Source organism: Perca flavescens, chromosome 7 (genome assembly GCF_004354835.1).
Source record: "Perca flavescens isolate YP-PL-M2 chromosome 7, PFLA_1.0, whole genome shotgun sequence".
Taxonomy (NCBI): domain Eukaryota; kingdom Metazoa; phylum Chordata; class Actinopteri; order Perciformes; family Percidae; genus Perca; species Perca flavescens.
In genome coordinates this window covers 8,038,002-8,059,568 of record NC_041337.1, presented here as the reverse complement: position 1 = coordinate 8,059,568, position 21,567 = coordinate 8,038,002, and the positions used below count along the sequence as shown (strand labels likewise).

Below are 21,567 nucleotides of genomic sequence, written 5' to 3'. Positions count from 1 at the left end.
ACCCTTTCCATGTTTATTAGTTTGGTTCATGTATTTATTATGAAGTGAAACCCTTTATCCTTTTTGCGTTTAACTTATTTCAACCCAAACACGGCTGTTGTCTGTCTACCGAGACACAGCTGTCCTACTACTGCACTGAATGTATTGGGCAACATGTCGGCCTGTCGCTGCGAGCCCTGTACACCTCTAATAAAGCTAATACAGCTTCTGTCGTTCATTGGTGTGTCTACTCTCTGTGCTGAAACCATCAGATCTGAATGCGTGCAGCACTGCCTTGTCTGGACCACAGGGAGGCCACATTGTCTTGTCCAATCAGATCGCTGGGACTTGAGGGGAAACCTTGTAGGAGTAGTAGAGTTGTACTGCTAGTGTATTTGATTAATAGCAGTAATAATAATAACTTTATTTGTGTTGCACCTGTCAGGCAAATATGCAGCCCAAAGTGCTTCAGAACTCAAAACAATGTTTCTAAATGGAAATCAACAATCACAATAAGTCATGTGTGATAACAATACTATGAAATAAATTAAAACAACAATAAAACGAAGTGGTGGAATGTCACATTTAATCAAGTACCCACTTGAGTATTTCATGCTACTTTAACGTTCTACTCCACTACAATTTGGAGGCAATTATTGTACTTTGTACTCCACTACATTTTGTTTTTTACTTTAGTTACAAGCAAATTTAAATTATTAATATTAAATACAAACTATATTATTAAACTGATGTATTATTATAGATCAAGCTCTCCAGCCGTTTATGAGGCCATTCAAATAAGCTCCACATTTACCAGTGGCAACATGAAAGGGATGAACACATTAATAGTCCAGTCATTTTAAGCCAAAATGGGGGTCAACCTAGGCCAAATTGCAACAGAAGTAAAGTACTTCTTCCTGCCTCTATGTATTAATGCTCATCAGTAGCCTAAATGGGTTCCATTCAGACCTTAACATTAATTTAGTATTATATGTCAACAAGATTCAACAAGACATTTTCCCCTGGCTATACCCAATGTTTAGCTCTGTTGTGATATTTATGCAAATTAGCACATACGTAATTAGATTATGCGTTTGCCCATGTTAACAAACAATTTCAAAAAAACTTGTAATACATTTTTCGTTTGTCTTGATGTATGTAATCAACTCAGTAATTTTCATGGTGATATCTAAAGGTTAACATTTTTACCCTATTCACGTGAGAATAAGGCGTATGAATGGGCTGTATTTGGGTCTTTTTCGAAACTTCAGTTGAGTTTGCTTCTGTTGCAATTTGGCCTACCTTTTTTCATAAAATGACTGGACTATAATGCAGGGGTTCTTGAACGCATCGCTCAAAGGTCCGAATCAGATTTTTATTTCAGGTCAAAGAAAAACATTTGGTCCGCTTTTTGAGTTTCATGCGGTAAAAGTACAGCAGTGTTCTTAACTTCATGTAGTAAAAGTACAGCAGTATTCTCAGATTTGTGCAGTAAAAGTACAGCAGTATTCTCAGATTCATGTAGAAAAAGGAAGTTTTTGTCGCTTTCACATTTTGTTGAGTTTGCTTGTTATAAGATATTAGCAAAAATATTAATCCGCTGCTGAAAATAGTCCCAACAAAAGCACTATTCACTGGCTCAATGTCTTCAGTATTCAGTGTTCCACAGACAAAATGAGAACATATTGTGAGATGGATGCTTCGTTGGTTTTGGACTTTTTCAGCAGCATGGTGGCCCAGTGGACGGCCCAAGCCGTTAAGAAGGTTACGGGTTCGAATCCCGGGCATCCCCGGGCCTTTCTGTGTGGATGTTTGCATGATCTCCCCATGTCTGTGTGGGCTTTCCCCCTGGGGGTGCTCCGGTTCCCCCCACCTTTAAAAAAACATGTAGATTAGGTGATCAAGGCACTGGGCTCAGATCTGGAGCTGGTCCCCGGGCGCTGTACTGTAAGTGCTGACTGGTTAAAGTGAAGAATAAATTTCGCTAAGTGAATGTGTAATGTGATTTTCTTCATGGGATGACAATAACAAAAATAGTATCCAAGACATTTTTGTCATTTCATCTTTTTCATGATTTCATTTTATATATATTTGCAGTAGTTAGAGAGCTTGCTGATTACTACTACAGACCTCAGAATTCATTTCATAATATCAAAAAATAGGAGCAGCCTCTGTGTTTGTGTTTCTGTGTGTATGTTTAAGCTCTCTCAGCGGGCCCCCTCGATAATTAGAGGCTTCTCCCGATGAGGGAGTGATTTAGGGGAGGCAAACAGATTACAGCAGAAAGAGAGGTGGAATGCGGGAGACGGAGAAAGAGAGTGACAGAGGAAAAACAGGGAGCAGGGGTGAGAAAGAAAAGGACAACACTCGTCCTGTTGCTGCCTTCTCATTTCTCTCCCAAAACATCCCATCTGTCACAACACCTGACGCCGTCTCTGCTCCCTCTCTAGCGCCCGCCCGATGCCAAATCACACACGTACACACGTCAGTTTAATGTGTGCGTACGAGAGGTCTTTGATCATTCCGGGGACGCTAATAACAGAAATCTAATTTGATCTGCCGGTGCATGGCCTTCTCGCGCACTCCCTGTCCTGCACCAAATGGGGATCAAAGTCGGTTCCAACAGCAACGTGGTCCATATCTAAACAATCAGCAGGAAATGACATTAATTCACCGCTGCAGCCCGGACATCAAAACAACCCGAAACCAAGGAAAAGGGGAGGGATGTGTGAAAAGAGGAGGGTTGACAGGGGGAGGAAGACGGGAGGAGAAGGGGAGACGGGAGTCAGCAGCGGGAGTTGGCCGAGTAACAAGCAGGAGGGGAACCCAGCATGGATGCGGCTCGTTTGTGCAACAGCAGATCAGGTTGTCCCGGATCCTCCAGATGCTTCGCGGGACGCTGAGGGCGAGGACGAGGTGAGTGAGACGTCTACGCTCGGCGCTTGTGCTTCCTCCTCTCTTCTGTTTTTCTGCTTGAAATTAGGGGAATTAAAAATCGGTATGATATGCGGCTGTTACTCTTAATGAGGCTGCGGAGGTTACAGGTTAATATGTTTACTCTTGTGTTTAGGGATGTTTCAGTTGACGGGAGGATCATTTCTGACCGGAATAACGGAGATAAGAACAAGTTTTTTTTTAAGTACGTGGAAAGGATTGATTTGAGCTTTTTTTGTTTTCGTGAAAAGATAAATTGTATTGCATAGTTAAGTATTCACCAGCAGGTGTCCGGTCTTCTAATTGGATTAACAGAGCCAAAAGATGTCAACAAAGCAGAATCAGGGGCATAGAACCACCATCAGCTAATGTAGATCCTCTATTTCGCAGCTGCATGGTGTTTTTAAAGTGTATCCTCCGGCTGCATGGAGCGCTATGAAAGTAATACTTTTACCACATTCACACTGAAATATTTACTTCCTCAAGGTGCCATGAACAAAAAATAAAACGATTTTTAAAGGCAATATAGAGAAAATAAAACAGATGATTTCACCTTTACAGGTTTGTCATTTTTGTAAATAATAGGACAATGACTTTTGTTTTAACAAAAGAGGGTTTCAACAGTGGAATTCTCAGTGGAGAGGTAGAACCACAATCCAATGAGCTTGTTCCAAAAAAAAAGTAAAAAAAAAAAGAAAAAGGTAGCACATCTCACACCAAGAGGACAAAATACTCAAAATTCTCTTGTTTCAACCAAATGAACAGGTGCAATGTGAGGGTTTAGAGATGGTATACTACAGCAACTCAACTCTTAACTTACTGTATGTAATGTAATGGTTTCCAGTCTTGTGTTTAGAGGCAGAATCCCTATAAAAAGCTATTTTTTCAAGACAAGACTAATGGATCAAAGAACTGCCGCGTGCACTGGAAAGCCTGTTTTGTGTTAATATGGATGGACGATACAGTCAGCAGCTTTCTTTTGTTTCTGATTCTCCTGTTGACAGTGATGGAGGAAGTGCTATCAGTATTATCAGCAAAATGAGCCTAAAGTATCAAAAGTAAAAGGACTCAGTGACTAATATATTATTACATATAACATGATTACATTACTAATACTGGTGAATCAATTTGTAAGCAGCATTTTACTCAGCGTTTGTCTCCATGAAAACACTGTCTATGGGAAATTCACAAATTCACGAAAGGTTGGTATCTCGTGAACACCTTTACACAATCACACATTAAAAAGTGCTATAAAAATATTTTATATTCTGAGTACAATGTTGTCAGTGTGTTAATGTTGGAGTCCCGACCCGACTCTTAGCAAACCAGCGATTGTGCCTGCTTTAGAAAGTTAACTAGTTGCAAGTTTGCTGTAAAATGCAGTTGGGTTGTCGAGGTCAAAACACTATATGTAGCAGCTGTTGTGTCTTACACTGAATGTTTGCGGCTTCAATCCAGATGAGTATTGGAAAAGTATTTTCGGCGACTGAAAAAGGCACGTGTTGAGGATAAGGACCAGCCTGAACCAGAGGTATCAGTCTGAAACGGAGCTGAACAGTCCGACCAGTGTAATTAGTTATGTTATTAATTTGTTTATAATATTTTCAGGCTTCAACCAGTGGTGCTCAAGCAGAAAGAGATCGATTTGTTAGGCATTGAAGAAAGAGTAGGAGAGGAGGAGAGCATCCAACAGCGTGTACTCCTCAGTTTTAGATACTTGATTGTTACGAAAATAACACCCCTCGAGGTCAATGCCGAACCCCAACCAATCCGGCTGCTTCGCAGGGCGGGACATGCCTAGAAGTTACGTGGGATCCATAATAACGCCTCGCGTTTAGAGTAGACATGTTTCTGTGATCGGTCACAAGCCAAAAGAAATGCCAGAATAGTAAAACCCAGCTCTCCTGCTGCAGCTCTCCCCTCTCTGTCCTCAACCCCTCCCTTCATACAGTCACCTGTACAAGTACTAGTCTTTCATTTCGATCATCCCCCTCGGGACTGTGATCCACAATCCATTATATAGCGGAAATTTTATGAGAAATACATCCTGTTTTCTTTGAAAAGCCTTTTGAGATGACTCGAGGCTCTAGCTCGCTACAGAAACATGAACTTGAATTAGTCTTTGGCTACGGTTAGAAGGCTAAACTAGTAGCAACACTTTCTCTCCAGCTCTAAAACACTTCGCAGATATTGACACGTGTTTTATTGCGTTTATTTTGAGTCTGTCTGCCTGTTTTTGGGGTTCCTCTGCAGTGTCGGCACCGGTTGCCAATGCTGTGTAATAGCAGGCTTTCACCATGTGAAGGGACATGCGCGTGCATCTGCGTTGGTAGAACAGCCAATTGGAACCCCTCTCTCTCTGAAAAGACCTGTGATTGGCCAACGTCTCTCGTTACGGGCTAGATTATCTAAAGCCTGAAAACAGAGCCAAGAGGAAGAGCAGAAGTCTAGTTTTCTCTCAGAGCACTTGAATTCAAATATGCTAAAAGGATATTAGGTTTTTTTTTTCTGCCCAAATGTACATACCACAGCTTTAAATGGAAATGCTCTAGTAAAGTACAAGTACCACCGAATAAAACTTAAGAAAAGCACTTGTACCCAAATGTACTTGTCTTTGCACTTGCTCGTTGGTTTTTGATAAACCCCTAACTGCCATGAGTGTGTAATGCTGATCGCTGGAGATTGGTCATCCAAATGTGACCTTATTAGAGCCTGCACATTTGCACTCAGTAAATAGTCCCACATGAGGGGCCCTCTCCGCATGCCTCCGCGAATGTGTGTGTCTCTGTGTGTGCTCAACTGTAAAAGTGTGTGAAGGCGCTGCTGTAAACATTGTTTCGTGTCTCATTCTTTTACAATTAAAGTGCTCACTGGAGCTTGACCCTGCACATTCACCCCTATTAACTTAAGCTGTGTGTGTTGGTGGAAGGTTTATAGGCAGCAGAAGTGAGATAGAGTTGACGTGGCTTTGACCACAAACATACAGCTATAGACACACATCCAGTCGCTGGCCATTATAGACAAACTGAACTGAACAACGCTCATGCCTGTTTCATAATCAATGGCATCACAATACATCCTGTGATCATTTCTGGCAATACGTCCGAGGACTGCAGAGAAAAGAGGGGAACAGCTAATTGGCATTCACTAATTGGGTGAAGAAGCCCGCAATAAGTTCACAGGCAGTGGTGGAAAGTGCATTTACATTTAAGTACTGTACTTAGGTTCGATTTCGAGGTTCTTGAGCATTTCCATTTTATGCAACTTTATGTCAGTGTGAGTGGAGGGGTATTTAGTTGGTTGCAACCCACACGCTAACTAAATCCTACACACCGCTTCCTTAAATCTCATTGGCTGGATATTGGATTTCTTGGCAAACAGGTTCCAGTAGATCAGGGTCAACAGGCCTCTTGTACTAAAATGTCTGCAGAAGCAATTTGAAGGGCACTCAGAGCGCCCACACCTCTGCCAATGCTATATGCCTTACAGCAGGGGTGTCAAACTCAGTTTCCCTAAGGGCCAGACTGGAAAATGAGAATCACATCAAGGGCCAGACATGTAGAGATTATTGACATGTGTCTATTTAGGAGAAAAAAAATTGTAAAAAGGCTGAAAAAAAGCATAAAAATTCAAAAACTTCCGAAAAAGTGGCAAAACATTGAGTAAAGCATCCAAAACGTTAAAACAAAGTGCCTAAATCTTGAAAAAAGCGCATAAACCGCCGTAAAAAGGCGTCAAAAATGTTGAAAAAAGCACCAAAAATGTAAAAAAATAAATTAAAAGCACCAAAAACTTTGGAAGAAGCGACAAAAACTAGGTGGGCCTAAATTTATTGTGAACCTAAATTGATTTGGCCCTCGGGCCTTGAGTTTGACACGTGTGCCCTACAGTATCTTGCAATGTTAACAAAAGTGAAATATAATTTGTGTATCTGCCCCGTGATTCAGATACGCTCCCAAATTGAATGGGTTTTCGCCTGACCCATGCTCCACCCTACCAGCAAGTTCCATGAAAATTGGGCCAGTAGTTTTTCCATCATCCCGTTGACGGACAAACAATCCAACAAACTAGCTAAAATAGTTAAAAACATGTTACCATGATAGTGACATGTCTCTATTGGATAGATTACCATGACATTTGGTAGGAGTTCATGTCCTTCTTGTTATAGTGTATTTTTTTTTATACATTTCTTAATTCATAAATATATTTTATATTGGTGGTGTGTCAGTCCTGTTTCTCTGCTCCTCTCCCAGCCAACATGTCAGTCTCCGTGGTAACAGACTCAGACCCGTCCATTGGCTGGTCGGTGGTCTCTGTGACCCCGGCGGGTACCAACGCCACAGACTGGGAGCGTGACGCCGTCCTGGCGGTGGCCGAGGTGGTGGTGCTGGCCATCATCTTGGTGATGGCGCTGCTCGGCAACGGGCTGGTGCTTGTGGTGTTGCTAAGGCGGAGAGGACACCACAACCCGCTGCACCAGTTCATGCTTAACCTCTGTCTGGCCGATCTGGTGGTGGCGCTGTTCCAGGTAAAAGGAATTGTCAGCATTTTGGTCCCCACAAAGATGTCTGACCCACACAGTGAGTGGGCTCCATGGGTGTATTATAAGAACTGGATGCAACGTTGGAGGCGCAGCCCCGTTCATTACCATGAGAGTTGCTCAGTGGCGCATGAAGGCCAAAAAAGTTCCTTGTATTAAATGACCTCTGTTTCCGCACCATGTGGCAATAGAGACCTCAGCTGGCCCAGTCGGTTACTTCCAGTTTAGCGCTCTGCTAACTTGAATGGGGATTCAATTATTTAATTGTGAGGCTCTTCTAGACTCTCCGCATGTGGATCAAATTCTGATTCTGAGTGAAACAAGTCATTTTTGCGGGGGTTGTCACTCTGAAAAAAATGGATTCACTGCTATACAGATGTCTCTTTCGCCACCTAAGTCTATAGGAAAAAAAGTCTTTTTGGGCCAGAGGGCATCACGTGAAGGGCCGGAAGTTGGGATTCCACCGTTTGGCCTCTATGTCAAATTGTCTTCAAACCCCGGTGCACACGGGCCTGGTGTGCTCTCGGGATTGGGACCCCAACAAATATAGACCCAATCACAATGTTGGTTTACAGTAACTTCTGGGTAGAAAACTCCTGCTTCCCGTACGTACACTTTAACGGTGCTGAACAAACAGGGACGAGGAACAACTGGATACATATTCATCTCGTTCATCTAAAAATGCACGTTTTATGCCTTTATATGTCAACACTGTCACTAACGTTAGCTTGGAGAGCTAATTTACCTGTTGGGCCATGGACTAAAGAAAATGACACCACCCAAACAACTACACTAAATTTGGTTTATCAGAGACGCTAGCAAAGCAACACAGGACAGAAAATAAGCACAGCAAAAACGTGTTTATCTATATACAGTATATCTTGAAACAGTTATGCCTGAAAATGACAACAAAAATATACAAGTTTTTCTCATATCTCCGCAATTCAACTTAACGGTCAGTTCTACCCAGAAGTGATTTTTGTGTTAGCACGACATCAAGATGATTCTTTCTATAAAAACACAAGAGCACAGGTGCACACACACTCACACACTGGGTGCACCCCCTCCCTGCATCTCACTCCACCCTTTCTCCCCCTCCTCTCTCTCTTTCTGAGGTGTTGCCCCAGCTGGTGTGGGATGCTAAAGGCCGCTTTCCTGGCCCGGACTTCCTGTGTCGCCTGGTGAAATACCTGCAGGTCCTCGGGATGTTCGCCTCCTCCTACATGATCGTAGCCATGACGATGGACCGGCACTACGCCATCTGCTGCCCCCTGCAGGCGCACCGCAGCGGCGCCACCCAACGCTGGAACAGCTTCATACTGCTGGCATGGGGACTGTCACTGCTGCTCAGCCTGCCACAGGTCAGTCTTAAACACAGGAAAGGAAAACAACTTAGATCAGACTTAGAAAATGTAGTTTAGTTTACTCAAAGTCTGCTCAAAAACAGAAGAAAAAGAAAACTTTGGGTTTTGTTTGAACAAAATCCACCTACCAGCACCTTTTAAACTCACAAATGAACACGCTATATCTCAGGTATATTAAAGGTCCAGTGTGTAACGTGTTTAGTTGTTCTTTATCATAATCTGTGTTGCCCGTTCACAAGCTTGTCCAGTTTCATGAATATTTACCACCACCATCAATTCCAAGTATTCCTATTGGCTTGAAATGTTACATTTGCATTTGCATGAACTGGGGTAGACGCTCCATATTCATGCGCCATCTTGAAATATGTTAGCCGGTAAGGGACATACAGGACATTCGGATCCGGCTTTCGCGTTTTCGCTGTCACATGATAAACTCACAGGTGCTGCTAATGCTGCTAACTGGTATTGTAGCTTCCCGGCCCCAGCAAGTTTGAAGAAGGAAACATGGAGGAGCACACGTATTCAAAATCCAAATTTCAGGAACAGGAGTCTTCTTCTTCTTCGCCCAGAAGAAGAAAAAGGAGATTGAAAAGAGCAAGAGACCGGCTTTTTGAAGCGTGAAGGCTACCGTAGCTGTAATACGTACTTTGAACTGTGTGGCGCGAGATAGTTAATTGCAATATATGATCTCAACGCTAGTGGGAGAAAATCCTACACATTGGACCTTTAATCCATAGGAAAAAAATGTGTTGAGAAACAATTTTCCATTTTAATGAGAGATTTGTACCAGACTATTTCTTGGCTCGGAGCCGCCCATTGCAAGGCCACCAGCAGAGGCTCTAGGCAGCTCTTATCCAAGAAATAGTCGGGAGACATAACCCCACATTAAACATTGGATTGTCGACTTTATACCTAGTTTTTTGGTACAGATTAATGATAAAGTGATATGTGAGATATAACATGTTAATTAGCTTACTTTAGAGGTGCTGGTAGGTTTATATTGTTTGTTTAATTTGTAGAAAAAACAACGTTTTCAAGTAGGGAGTTACTGCTACTGGCCAAGAAATGACCCCCACACAACCCACATATAAAAACCACAATTTGTCGTTTCTAATCTTCTTTTTAAAATACAAATCAAACAAACAAGACATAACATGTCAATTACATGGTCTTTTACAAACGGCAGCCAACACACCTCTTTACCCCTCCAGGTTTTCATCTTTTCCCGTTCAGAAGTGGCTCCAGGTGTCTACGAGTGTTGGGGCAACTTTGCTGAGTCGTGGGGCCTCAAAGCCTACGTGACCTGGATGACCCTGGCTGTCTTCATCCTCCCTGCCCTCGTCATCACTGTCTGCCAGGTAGAGAGGGACGGACCAGACCGGAATAGAATTGATGACCCTTTGGGGTGGACTTTGGGCTTTTTCACTTTGTTAACCTATTACGTGCACAAAAAAGCATAATATGAGCACTTTAAGTAAAAGTACTAATACAACACCGTAAAAAATACTCTTGTTACAAGTAAAAGTCCTGCATTGAAAATGTTACTTGGTAAAAGTATTTAAGTATCATCAGGAAAATGTACTTAAAGTATTACAAGTAAAAGTACTCAATGCAGAAAAATCCTCCCATTTTCTAAACTGGAAAGGATCCAAACAGTTGTGTGTTTAATGGTCTAATCATTTCAGCTGGACTTATAGGCCCTTATATTGTTGGGTAGTTTACTTTATAATACAACATTGTACCTCAAATTTAACTTAAGTACAGTACTTGAATAAATGTACTTAGTAACATTCCACCACTGGTGGAGACACAAAATAGTGATTCTGACAACAGCTGACGGTTCATGTGGTGTTTTGGGAATCGCCTAGGATTTCCCGAAATCGATTCGTTTCCAATTCACAATGTCCTGATTCAATTACCTTTCCGATTCCTCCAACCCTGGGACATTCTCAGAGATCTTATGCTGTAAATTGTACGAGCAAGAAGCAAGGGGGTAAGCTTTTCCTCAGAACGCGTGGCTCCTATGGCGCCATTTTGATGCTAACAAGCCATCCCCTCCCGTTAGCATTCCATTGTCTTTTTGGAGCCACTTTGACAGCGAATAACTTTACATCTGAAGCGTTTAAAGACTCTATTTGTCCATTGTTTATTTCTACAGAAACACTACAATGTATAAAAGGCTGCATTACCTTGTACCTCACGTTATGGCTCCGTAGCAGACGTTTTTGTAAAAATAGGCTAACGATTGTGTCATAACCATGCAACTTACTGTCGCACAGTAGAGGAATTACCATACAGTACAAGAGAAACTCCTGAGACAGTTTTGACTCACATTAACTGTTTAAGTTTAATTGCTAATGTGTACTAGCATTTTAGTTAGCAATAATTAGCCTGTGTCCATGTTATCTCCTTACATATACCTACACTCTCCGTCTCTGTAAGATTGGGAATGATTGAGATTTCTCTTGGCACAGCTACCAGAAGACTTCCAACTTTCAGACACGTTGCTCACGTCACATTTACGTCTTGGAGCTCAGTTGGAAGCTGCTCAGTAACGCTCAGCCATCACCGGAAAAGTGCTTCTAATATCCTTCACTGGTCTCCGTCCAGAGACACAGGATCGGTTGGTCCATTTTATATATGTCAATGGCAAGAAGCAACCCTCAAATATTTTGTTTATAATGCACCAGGTTAAAGCAACACTAGAGAAGGTCCCCCTACATTACATTACATTATGCAAGTTTGCCAGATCGGGTAGCCAAACTGTAGTTCGAATGAGCTGAACAATGTAATGGACAATTCCGCTTCCAACCTGTAGGGGGACCGAAGCGGGTAAACTTCTCTAGTGTTACTTTAATGTTTACATTAAGAATTGACCTCCCCCCCCCCCAAAAGTTTGTTTAAAGTACTTGTTTAGTTAACAGGACTAACATGACAGCCATTGACAAACTACTAGTTACGTGATGCCCTTGCAGTATATATACATCCATGGTGAAAAGGCATATAATAAAAGATAGATTTCGTGTCAAACTCAAGGCCCGTGGACCAAATCCGGCCCCCCACGAATTTTGATCCGGCGCCCATATTTATTACCTTCGTGAGACCGTCCTGATCTTGCGAGCTCCAGCTTTCCACTGGCAGATCAGTCTGGCATCTTGAAACGACCGACCAATCAGCTTTGGTTTTGAGGCAGATTTAGGTGCGACGCAACGAGAAGCGACTGTTCAGTCTAAACAACATGGCAGCTTCCACGGAGGAGATGAGCGTAGCTACTGCGCAAGTTTTATCTGAATTAGAAAGTATTCCTTCATTGAAAGAAGAGCAAAAAACGGCACTGGAGGCTTTTCTCTGAAGAAAAGATGTTTTTGCTCTTCTCCCGGCTGGTTTCGGCAAGAGTTTGATCTGATTGGTTGATTTAGCCCGACAGATGGTTTATCCAATCAGCTAACCAGTATTTTCGCCCCTTCCCAAAAGTTCTCCAACGGAAAGTTCGCAAATGTGAAGCAATCCATCTGGCGGAGTCAGGTTACATATAATATATTCCCCATATTTTGGTTCACAATAAATTTTGGCCCGCCTAGTTTTTGTCATTTTTTACAAAGTTTTTGCTGCTTTTTCCGGCATTTCTGTCGCTTTATTCAACATTTTTTACGCTTTTTGGCATTTTCATTGAAATTTTTGTCAACCAAACTATCAGTGAGAAGACTATAGGAGACAAGCAATAATACAGTCAAAGATATTAGACTTTTTTGATGACATAAAAGCAATAAACTCTACATGTCTGGCCCTTGATGTGATTCTAATTCTGAGTTTGACACCGCTGAAAGAAATCTGAGAAATGATTATTTTAACCCAGCCCTAATTCTGACAACAGCTAGCGCGCCATGTGGTGGTTTTTAATTCACCACAAACATCACTGGACGTGTCATCTTCTTCCCACAGGTGCAAATCTTCATGGAGATCCACAACAGTCTGCACCTGAAGTCAGAGCGCCGCCTGTCCCCGGCCTCCCTCTCCCCATCCAGACGGGACAGCCAGAGAGCGGGCGGGGGAGGTGGGCGCTCCGGTCTCTCCCTGTACGTTTCACCAGTCGTGTTCAAAAACCCCGGGAGTGACACCAGCTTTGACCCTGGCTCCATCTCTCAGCACCTGCCCATGGGTCCACTCGGGGCCAACAGCATCATGTCACGCTGTGATCCTCACACATACGCTGTTCACCCAGGTGAGACGCCACACAGACTGCTGTCACTCTAGATTAGGGTTGGGAACCGAAACCCGGTTCCAAATTACATTCCAAAATGCCAAGAACCGGGGATTCTTAGAGCAGACATTCTCATGAAGCAATGTCTTGAAAATTATTTAAATGAAATGCAGATTTTTTTTTTTTACTTGTTCTGGGAACTGGCTGATTGTATATGGCCCAATGTATGTTGGACCCTTTGACATTTCGGCGGGTTACAGTTACAGTGCAGGGAATGTTGAATCATATTATTTGATAACAGCAACTAAATCAACTGAAACTATGTATGACATTAATTTGACAGGTTCCATAAACTGTATGCAGTGAATTGTAAATATGAATATAAATGAAGGAACGGGATCCATAAACAGAAATGGAATAGGAATTGCTCAAATCCAAACGATACCCTACTCTACTCTAGATGTTTATTTTATTCTATTCTATTGTGGCGGATGTTTTCTCCATTTCTGTTCATGCATCCTCATCCTGTGGGTTTTTTTGTTAGTAGAGTTGAAGCCTGACGTGCTGCCTGGCCCTGTAGCGCCCTCTGCTGTCGGCTGCCGTTTGCCCAAAGCCCCCCCGGCCCGTGGTGGCGAGGTATCAGCGGCCATGTCAAAGACAGTGAGGATGACGCTGGTCATAGTGCTCGTCTACTCGCTCTGCTGGGCCCCGTTTTTCAGTGTCCAGTTGTGGGCCGCCTGGAACCCCGACCCATCCCAGAACGGTGAGACACACACACACGCACACAAAAGTGTTTTCCACACTTTGCACTTTTACTCTACATCCCTCAGAGTCTTGGCAATCTAGTTTATTCTCTACAAGCTTCCCTATCATTTGTTCCTTGGCTGTAAGTTACCACTTTACCTACCAAACAGTATTTTTTATAACATTAACATTTATTTTTTTATAACATTTATTATCTACACTCTATAATATATTAGAATCTACATTAAAGCTATAGCGCGTAGTTTCTTTCGTTTTCTTTTGTTGTCATTCTAAGTAATGACAACAACAGTGTTCACATGATACAAACCTTCCGTGATCGCGCACGTGCCCCCACCCCTCCTCCACGCAGTTGCTAGTAGCCAAGGAGGACACGGAGGATAAAAAAAAACACAATGGACTCTTCAGAAGAGGTAATTACCTTCACACGAGTTTCTGTGCGCGAAAGTCACCGGAGGCCAGAATCTTCCGAACATAGCCACACTGAGAAATCCAGAGAGAGTTGTGTGGAGCTGATGGTCTTAATTAGCTTTGTAACAACTCATTTGGCAATGGCTTGAATGTAACGGACGTTCATTAATATCAAAAAGTTACGCACTAAAGCTTGAAGGTTTGATATCTTGAATAAAAACAAAATCTGTGTCAAATACCAACAACTGAGTTGTGTGTGTGTGTGTGTGTGTGTAGGTGCAGTGTTCACCCTGCTGATGCTGCTGGCCAGTCTGAACTCGTGCACCAACCCGTGGATCTACTCGGCCTTCTCCAGCAGCGTCTCCCCGGAGCTCCGGCTGCTGCTGCTCTGTCGCACCGCCTCACAGCGCCGGGGCTCGTTACCGAACGACTCCACCACCACACACAACTCCAACTGCTGAACAACACAGTCAAGTGCAAAATCTTGTAATGATGGGACACGTGAATAAAAAGTCTGTATATTGTACTATCCACAGTATGCTATAAAACTAGAGCGCTTACTTTTCCACATTGCTGTTTAAAGAATAGTTTTTTGACATTTTGGGACGTTACTCGCTTTCTAGCGGAGAGTTGCCTTTTTCACCACCGAGTGAGTACGCAGCGCCCAGGTCCTCGGTAGTCTCGCATTGACAGACAGCGATGTGGAGTACCGTTAACGTTAGGTCCTCGGTGATGTGGACACGGATACCAGGGTACCAGGGTACTTGAAGCTGTCCCTCTCCACCGAGGACCCGTTGATATGACTCTAGTCTGCTGGCAAAAGAAGACGTTTGGTCACCCTAACCTACCAGCATTTCTTAAACTCACAAATTAACACATTTGATCTCAGGTACCATATATTAATCCGAAGAAAAAACTATGTATTTAAAGGAAAATACACTGTTTAAAGAGATTTGTACTGGACTATTTATTGGCTTGGAACCGCCCATTGCAAAGCAAACGTTAGTAGGCAGTAAACTGCTCTTATCCAAGAAATAGTCGGGTACATCATGTAACCCCACGTAAAAACGTCATATTGTCAATTTTATATTTTTATGTTTTTTGTACAGATTAATATAAAGTTGTATGTGAGATGAACCCATTTTAATTAGTTTAGAGGTGCTGGTGCGGTAGGTTTATCTTGTTTGTTTAATTTGTAGACAAAAACTTAAGTTTTCCTCTAGGAAGTCACTGCTACCAGCCACAAAATAATCCGACACAAACCCACAATTTGTCATTTTTAAAGTTTATACAAATTAAACAAACAATAAATAACATGCCAATAAGTGTGCTTCGAGGTTTTAGGGTGATTCTGCTAAATTTCATTTGATAGTGCCCAAATAGCCGTTTTCAGTAAGCTAAGCGAATCGGCTGCTAGCGTAGCTATGCCATATGCATCATACTGATCCCTGGGCAAGGAAGCAAATGGTAAATAAGGCTAATAATATTTCTCACAATGTCAAACTTTTTCTGTAAGTACAGTGTAGATACAAACTGCTGTAATACATTTTATAAAATGTAATTACTGTAAATGCATATGTTTGGGTGACTGTTTTCCTCCAGACTGCTGATTTAAAAATTTGCCTAATTTCCTTCTCCTAATTACAGAACATGTGCAATGAGAGGTTTTAAAAACAATTTATTCATTCTCTCAGCCATAAAACCATTCATACATATATATACATAAAAACTGCCACAACTATTTAAAAAAAAAAAAAAAAAAAAAAAAAAAACACATTTTCCAGAAACGTCATGAAATAATTTGTTTTTGTTTGTTTTTCTAAAAACACAAAAATGTGCGGTGCCTATGCAATACAGTTTTCAAAAACTCCTGCACTGGGAAAACAAGTGACATTCAAGTTTCAATGAAATGGTTTACTTGCAGTCTTTCAAAAGAGTCTCCTTTCCTTTTTAAATACTTGTATCAAAGGCAAAATAACGGAAGGTTTTAGTCAATCAGAGTAAACTCCGTTGTTGAGTAACTGTATAATAATATACCCATAATATCATGAGTGTCAGTCTGCTGTAACTGAAGGAAAATCAGGGTTTAGAGCAGGGGAATGTGGACACACTGAGACAGCAGGCCTGTCTGCAGCCATTTTCTCTACTCCTTCCCCTCAAATATGAACCCGTCCACTCACAGAAACTTGCTTCAAATTCATGTCCATAGACAGGTGGATACTTAAGGTTGGAACGAGAGAAACCGTTCTCCCATTGGTACAGACAGACTTCTGACAAAATCAAATACTTTTAGACAACAATGTAACACGTCGTTATTAATTGGTTTGAAAATCAATACTTACATTTGGTCAGTAAAATTACTAAATCCTCTTTCAAACAAACAATACAAGTAGCATACAGTGTAAACACACGCTTTCAACACGTTCATTTAAAAAGGTGCCCTGCCATACAAAACCGGTTTTACTTGCATTTTTTTTAAATATGTTAGGTCCATATGTGTTTGTGTTATGTGGTGAATGTGAAAATGAACTGCTACCTCCTCTGTCAGCTCTAGCCACTGAAAAGAAATAAGCGCAGAAATCAGGCCAATCACAAAAGCTGGTCAGTCTGACATCATGTTGCCTGAGCTCATTACTATTCATGAGCTCGCCCAGTTGCGCTGGGTAAAGGATGCCGATAGCCATGCTCTCATTGGCTAGCTGTTAGCCAATCAAAGTCAAGCAGTTTAGCTTGTTGAATATTAATGAGAACTGGCACAAATTGAGCAGAGTCTTCCTATATCACGCTAGAATGGCTTGAAACAAGGTAACCAAGGCATTTTTTTCCACAAAATATGTTACAGAGTCCATGGTAGAACTTCAGACATTACCACAAAGTAATGAAGAGCGTGTGGCAGGGCACCTTTAAAAAACAAAACAAAAAAAACAAAAACGTAGTGCTCTATGACAACAACAACAGTTGTATCTTTAATTTGAACAATTTCCATTTACTTTAGATTAGAAAGGATAAAGCCGGTCATATTCTATAAATAGGTTATTGTCAACAAAAAAGCAATAATAAAAAAAACAATATGTTAGTTCATCTCTCAATACTTTCTGGTTTCCGACCCCGTCTGTGGCATGTTCAGTGAATCTTTTAAGCACATCACAAATACATACCTTCATTTGTTTTTAAAAAAGGCTCACTAAATTCCCCAGAACAGCAGTTCAAAACTAAATTAAATGATGGAAGCTGGCTACAGTTTAAAACTGTCTGCTGACAAAACGCACACAAAAGTACTCTCGTCCAAATACATCAAAAATCTATTCATATTAAAAAGATTACTTGTTGCAAGATTGTCATTAAACAGTGCACTAAAATAGATAATTTTTCTTTAAAAACATCACAAAGGCTTGTTGATAGAACCGTAATCTACAATGTGTTATTTGCAATAAAAAAATAAAAAAACAACGTATCGGGTACTGAAACTCCTCTCGTCCTAGTTTGGCACCACATACACACCCAGGAACACACTCCCAGCATCTTTTTCTCCTAAAAAAAACCCCCCAAAAAAAACAGGGTGTGGTGTCCTTTAATACCGTGAGTGCTGGTTACACAGCATGTAAAGGGGGGTGCAACTGTGTGAACATTTTGTTCAAATGTGTCTTATCAATACAACAACGCAGGATGTTGGGAGGGTGTATGGCACGAAATTACACACACAGTGCACACAACACATTTATGTACAAGCATGCTATAAACGCATGCTATAAAACACACACACACACACACACACACACACACACACACACACACACACACACACACACACACACACACACACACACACACACACACACACACACACACACACACACACACACACACACACACACACACACACACACACACACACACCAATGTGACCCTCTGGACCCCTCAAAAGATTCCTACATTAGTTTTCAACTTCCTTACTTGCCTATATAGCTTTGTATTTTTTAAACCATTTGTGTGCCTTGTATCCTCCGCTAAGGGTTACAAAATGGTACTGCTCCCTGTGGTGGTGAACCCAAATAAAAAAAAAAGATTTTGTGCATGAATCTACATAGAAACCTGGAAATGCCACACTCTGAACTAACACGTTAACAAAGAGATTTACTGCATCTTGAGTAATATGAATGGGGTCCTTTTAATTCACGTCCAGCCCTTGGTGGAGTGAATGCAATGCAAGTATGGGAGGGAGAGGTGGGGGAGGGGGGGTGGGGATGTACAGTATTCTTCCAAGTACTGCAACAAAAATATCTACCGTTCGACTCGGAGTCTCAGTTTTGACTAAAACCGAGTCAAGGTTTGTGTGTTTTCACGTGGGTGTGTGGTTCTGACATTTTGACGGCAGCTCGAGACCCTGAGAGTAAAGTCCTTCTGTCCGTTGTGCGTCTCTCTGGCGTTTAGACGATATATTATAGAAGTGGTGTTTTTTTTTTTTGCTCCTGGGGGGGGACCTTTGAGTTCACCAAAGGCACGACAAATACCAACAACCAGAGGTCTCGACGCGGTGAAAAGCTGCGTGATGGGCATCCCCAACCGCCAATCTTCACGGCTTCACAGCTGCTGGTCTCAAGTTTTTAAAAAGGACAAAAAAGGACATTTCTATGGCTTCGGGGGTTGTGTACAAAGGTTCTATCGCTCTAGAAATCGACGGCGTGTGGCTGCTGCGACTCTTGTGTGGGTTTCCGTGAAGGGGGTGTTTTTTTTTTGACGTTTTCTACACCGTGTCCTCGTCCATCTTGGCGACGTCGTCCAGCGTGACGGCGGCATTCGCGTCGTTCTCCTCCTTCCCCGCGTCGGATTTCGACGGAGAGGGAGGCGCCAACATGGCGGCGCGCTCTTCCTTGGCCTCCTCCTTTTCCATCTTCTCCTCGGCTTTCTTCTCTCGCGCCAACAGGCGGTAGTTGATGCCCATTCCTACGAAGAGCATCACGCCCGCGACTATGAGGATGACGCCAGAGGAGATGTAGGTGTAGTCGTAGTTTTCGTAGTAGTTATAGAAACTACCTGGGGAGGGGGACAAAAGACAGGGAGACCAATCAGATTTGTTGACCCATTTTGACCATTGGTCTTTATAAGACAGTCTGATAAACATAAAACTAGAAATGCACCTTTTGGACTTTTACTCTCCTGATTGTCAATACCCTTTTCCCCCCCAAATGTGAAACCTGTTCAACTCTCTCGCTGTACAAAACTCACCATTCCTATGCAAGTACACACGAGGCTGCAACAAACCGTTCACTTCATCAGCTAATCCGACGATTTTGCTCAATGAAATGTCAAGAAGTAGGCTCTCTTTTGTATGAACATCCAAAATAAAACCAAGAGACAAGTTGACAACTGAGCACATATATAGATATTTTCATTTTTGCTTGATAGATCAATAACTTAGCAGCTCTAACTGTTCACCTAACTTCTTAAAAGAGATATTTTGCGGATATAAATCCGCTCTGTGTCATTTTAGTGTGGGTGTTTTTTTCCCCACCTTTATTTATTCAGCGGGTGTATACCCATGCTGACTAATGCTCATTTTTTTTCCAGAACGCCCTGAGTTACACATTCACACCTGGACGCTGTCCATTACAGTGAGCAGTTGGGGTGGGGGGGTAAGGGCCTTTCTCAAGGGCACCTCAGTGGTGGCGCTGCTTTTTCACTTTCCTCAACGACTGACTGGATTGAACCGACGGACCTTCCGGTCACAAGCTCGCTTCTCTAACTTTTAGAGCGACCTTTCACCCCCCCTTTCATGCGATGCACGCTGGATGTCTCACCTGTTAGCGGTGGGCCCAACAGCACCGGCCCACACTCCACTATGGTGACCAGACCCACGGCCGAGGAGAACCTCTGAGCCCCCACCAGGTCCATCAGCGTCTCAAACAAGACCGCACTCAGCCAGCCAAAGGCGAAACCAAAGAAGATGGCGTACACCACGAATCCAGTGTAGTCCACGGACAGCGGCGCCAGCACGTGACACAGTCCGTTGTAGAGGACGGCAGTGGCGAAGAAGTACTGAATCCTGGGCCGGACCCACCTGGTGTTGGCCAGCATGCCCATGGAGGGCCGGGCAACCATGTCAACGAACGCCAGCACCGAGAGCAGGAAGGCGGCATTCTCTTTGCTGATGTCCTTACTCTTGGCATAACTGGAGAGGAAGATGAGCGGGGCAAAGAGGCCGAAGAACATGACAACGTTGCCCATCAGGTAGAGCAGGAAGCCGCGGTGTTTGAAGAGCGTCAGGTCGATGAAGGAGTTGATGGTCTGCAGGACGGTCCTCTTGGGCTGCGGCTGAACCGGATCCACCGCGTTGAGCGCCCCCGCCTCCGAGTCGGGCTTGGCCGGCTGCGGCTTGGGTCCGATGGGGCGCATGAGGGAGCCGGCCACGCAGCAGTTGAACAGAAGTCCGCCCAGGATGAGGAAGCTGCCTCGCCAGCCAAACTGATCGTACATCCACGAGTTGAGAGGGGCCAGGGTGGACAGAAACACGGGGCTGCCCGCCATAGCGATGCCGTTGGCGATGGGCCGCCGCTTGTAGAAGTATTTACCAATCATAGTGAGGGCTGGATTCAAGTTGAATGCCAGTCCCAAACCTGGAGGGAGAGAGGGAGGGAGACCGAAAAGAAGGGGTACATTTCGGGGATTAATAAAGGAATTCTTCTGGTGAAGGAAAACAGGTGAAAATATTTGGTGAATAATAGTTTATACAGAATGCGATAACATTTGCTGATTTCGCAAAGTCTGCCACAATAGGATTTCAATTAAATTGACCTGCGATCAATATAATATGCCCATTTAACTTCAGTTCCATTCATATTAACTCACCAAAAGCACCTAAAATGGGATTTGAAAATGTTATTACTAAGCAGGCATTTCAATAAAATAAAAAAATAAAAAACTCCCACAATGAAATGCGCTAGTAACGACATCGTTCTTAACAGCCAAACCGACAGAAACCAAAGGAGCACTGTAATGTCAATGTTTTCATTTACATTTCAGAATAATTCAGATTTTGTAACTGCAACCTTAGGTGTAGTAATTTAAGCATTATCTGGCAAAGCTGTTAAAGACGAGGTCAGCGAGGGTTACCATGGTTACGCATCTCAGGAAGGGACATTGAAAATAACCGTTCAAGTGTGTCCGAAAAGATACACACTACTGTTTATTTACACAAAAGTATCTATACATGTTGAGTACGTAGGGCAAAATAATAAAAAGAATTAATTAGGTGCATCTTAAAGACAATGGGTATTGATATTTTCACTTTGCATCAATGATATTAGATCATTGATTTCATATATCAATGTATCATTACCCTCCGAGTGAATAAAGATCTCTTTTTTGCAGGAGAAGAG

At 42.6% G+C, this 21,567-nt stretch overlaps 2 protein-coding genes across 2 annotated transcripts in view; one reads left to right on the top strand and one right to left on the bottom strand.

The window, feature by feature from the left end:
- The first annotated feature begins 3,456 nt into the window (after window positions 1-3,456).
- LOC114558409 (vasopressin V2 receptor) lies at window positions 3,457-15,756 on the top strand. Its single transcript, XM_028582400.1, has 7 exons — window positions 3,457-3,474; window positions 7,265-7,441; window positions 8,569-8,814; window positions 10,029-10,175; window positions 12,760-12,883; window positions 13,662-13,781; window positions 14,468-15,756. Exons 1-7 carry the CDS (start codon window positions 3,457-3,459, stop codon window positions 14,650-14,652), a joined length of 1,017 nt encoding a protein of 338 aa, XP_028438201.1. The 3' UTR covers window positions 14,653-15,756.
- A 2,657-nt stretch (window positions 15,757-18,413) lies between these two features.
- LOC114558408 (monocarboxylate transporter 1-like) overlaps window positions 18,414-21,567 on the bottom strand; it is a 33,664-nt gene continuing 30,510 nt past the window's right edge. Inside the window, exons 4-5 of the mRNA XM_028582399.1 lie at window positions 19,990-20,805; window positions 18,414-19,225 (exon numbers count right to left, since the gene is read on the bottom strand). Coding sequence (XP_028438200.1) covers window positions 18,936-19,225; window positions 19,990-20,805 — 1,106 coding nt within the window. The 3' untranslated portion in view covers window positions 18,414-18,935. The remainder of the gene's footprint in view (window positions 19,226-19,989; window positions 20,806-21,567) is intronic.

What these genes read in the sequence shown, in the direction of transcription:
- LOC114558409 (XM_028582400.1), top strand. An exon ending in TGGTGGTGGCGCTGTTCCAG is followed by an intron (nt 7,442 to 8,568) that starts GTAAAAGGAATT and finishes TCTCTTTCTGAG; the next exon opens with GTGTTGCCCCAGCTGGTGTG. An exon ending in CGGGGGAGGTGGGCGCTCCG is followed by an intron (nt 12,884 to 13,661) that starts GTCTCTCCCTGT and finishes GCGAGGTATCAG; the next exon opens with CGGCCATGTCAAAGACAGTG.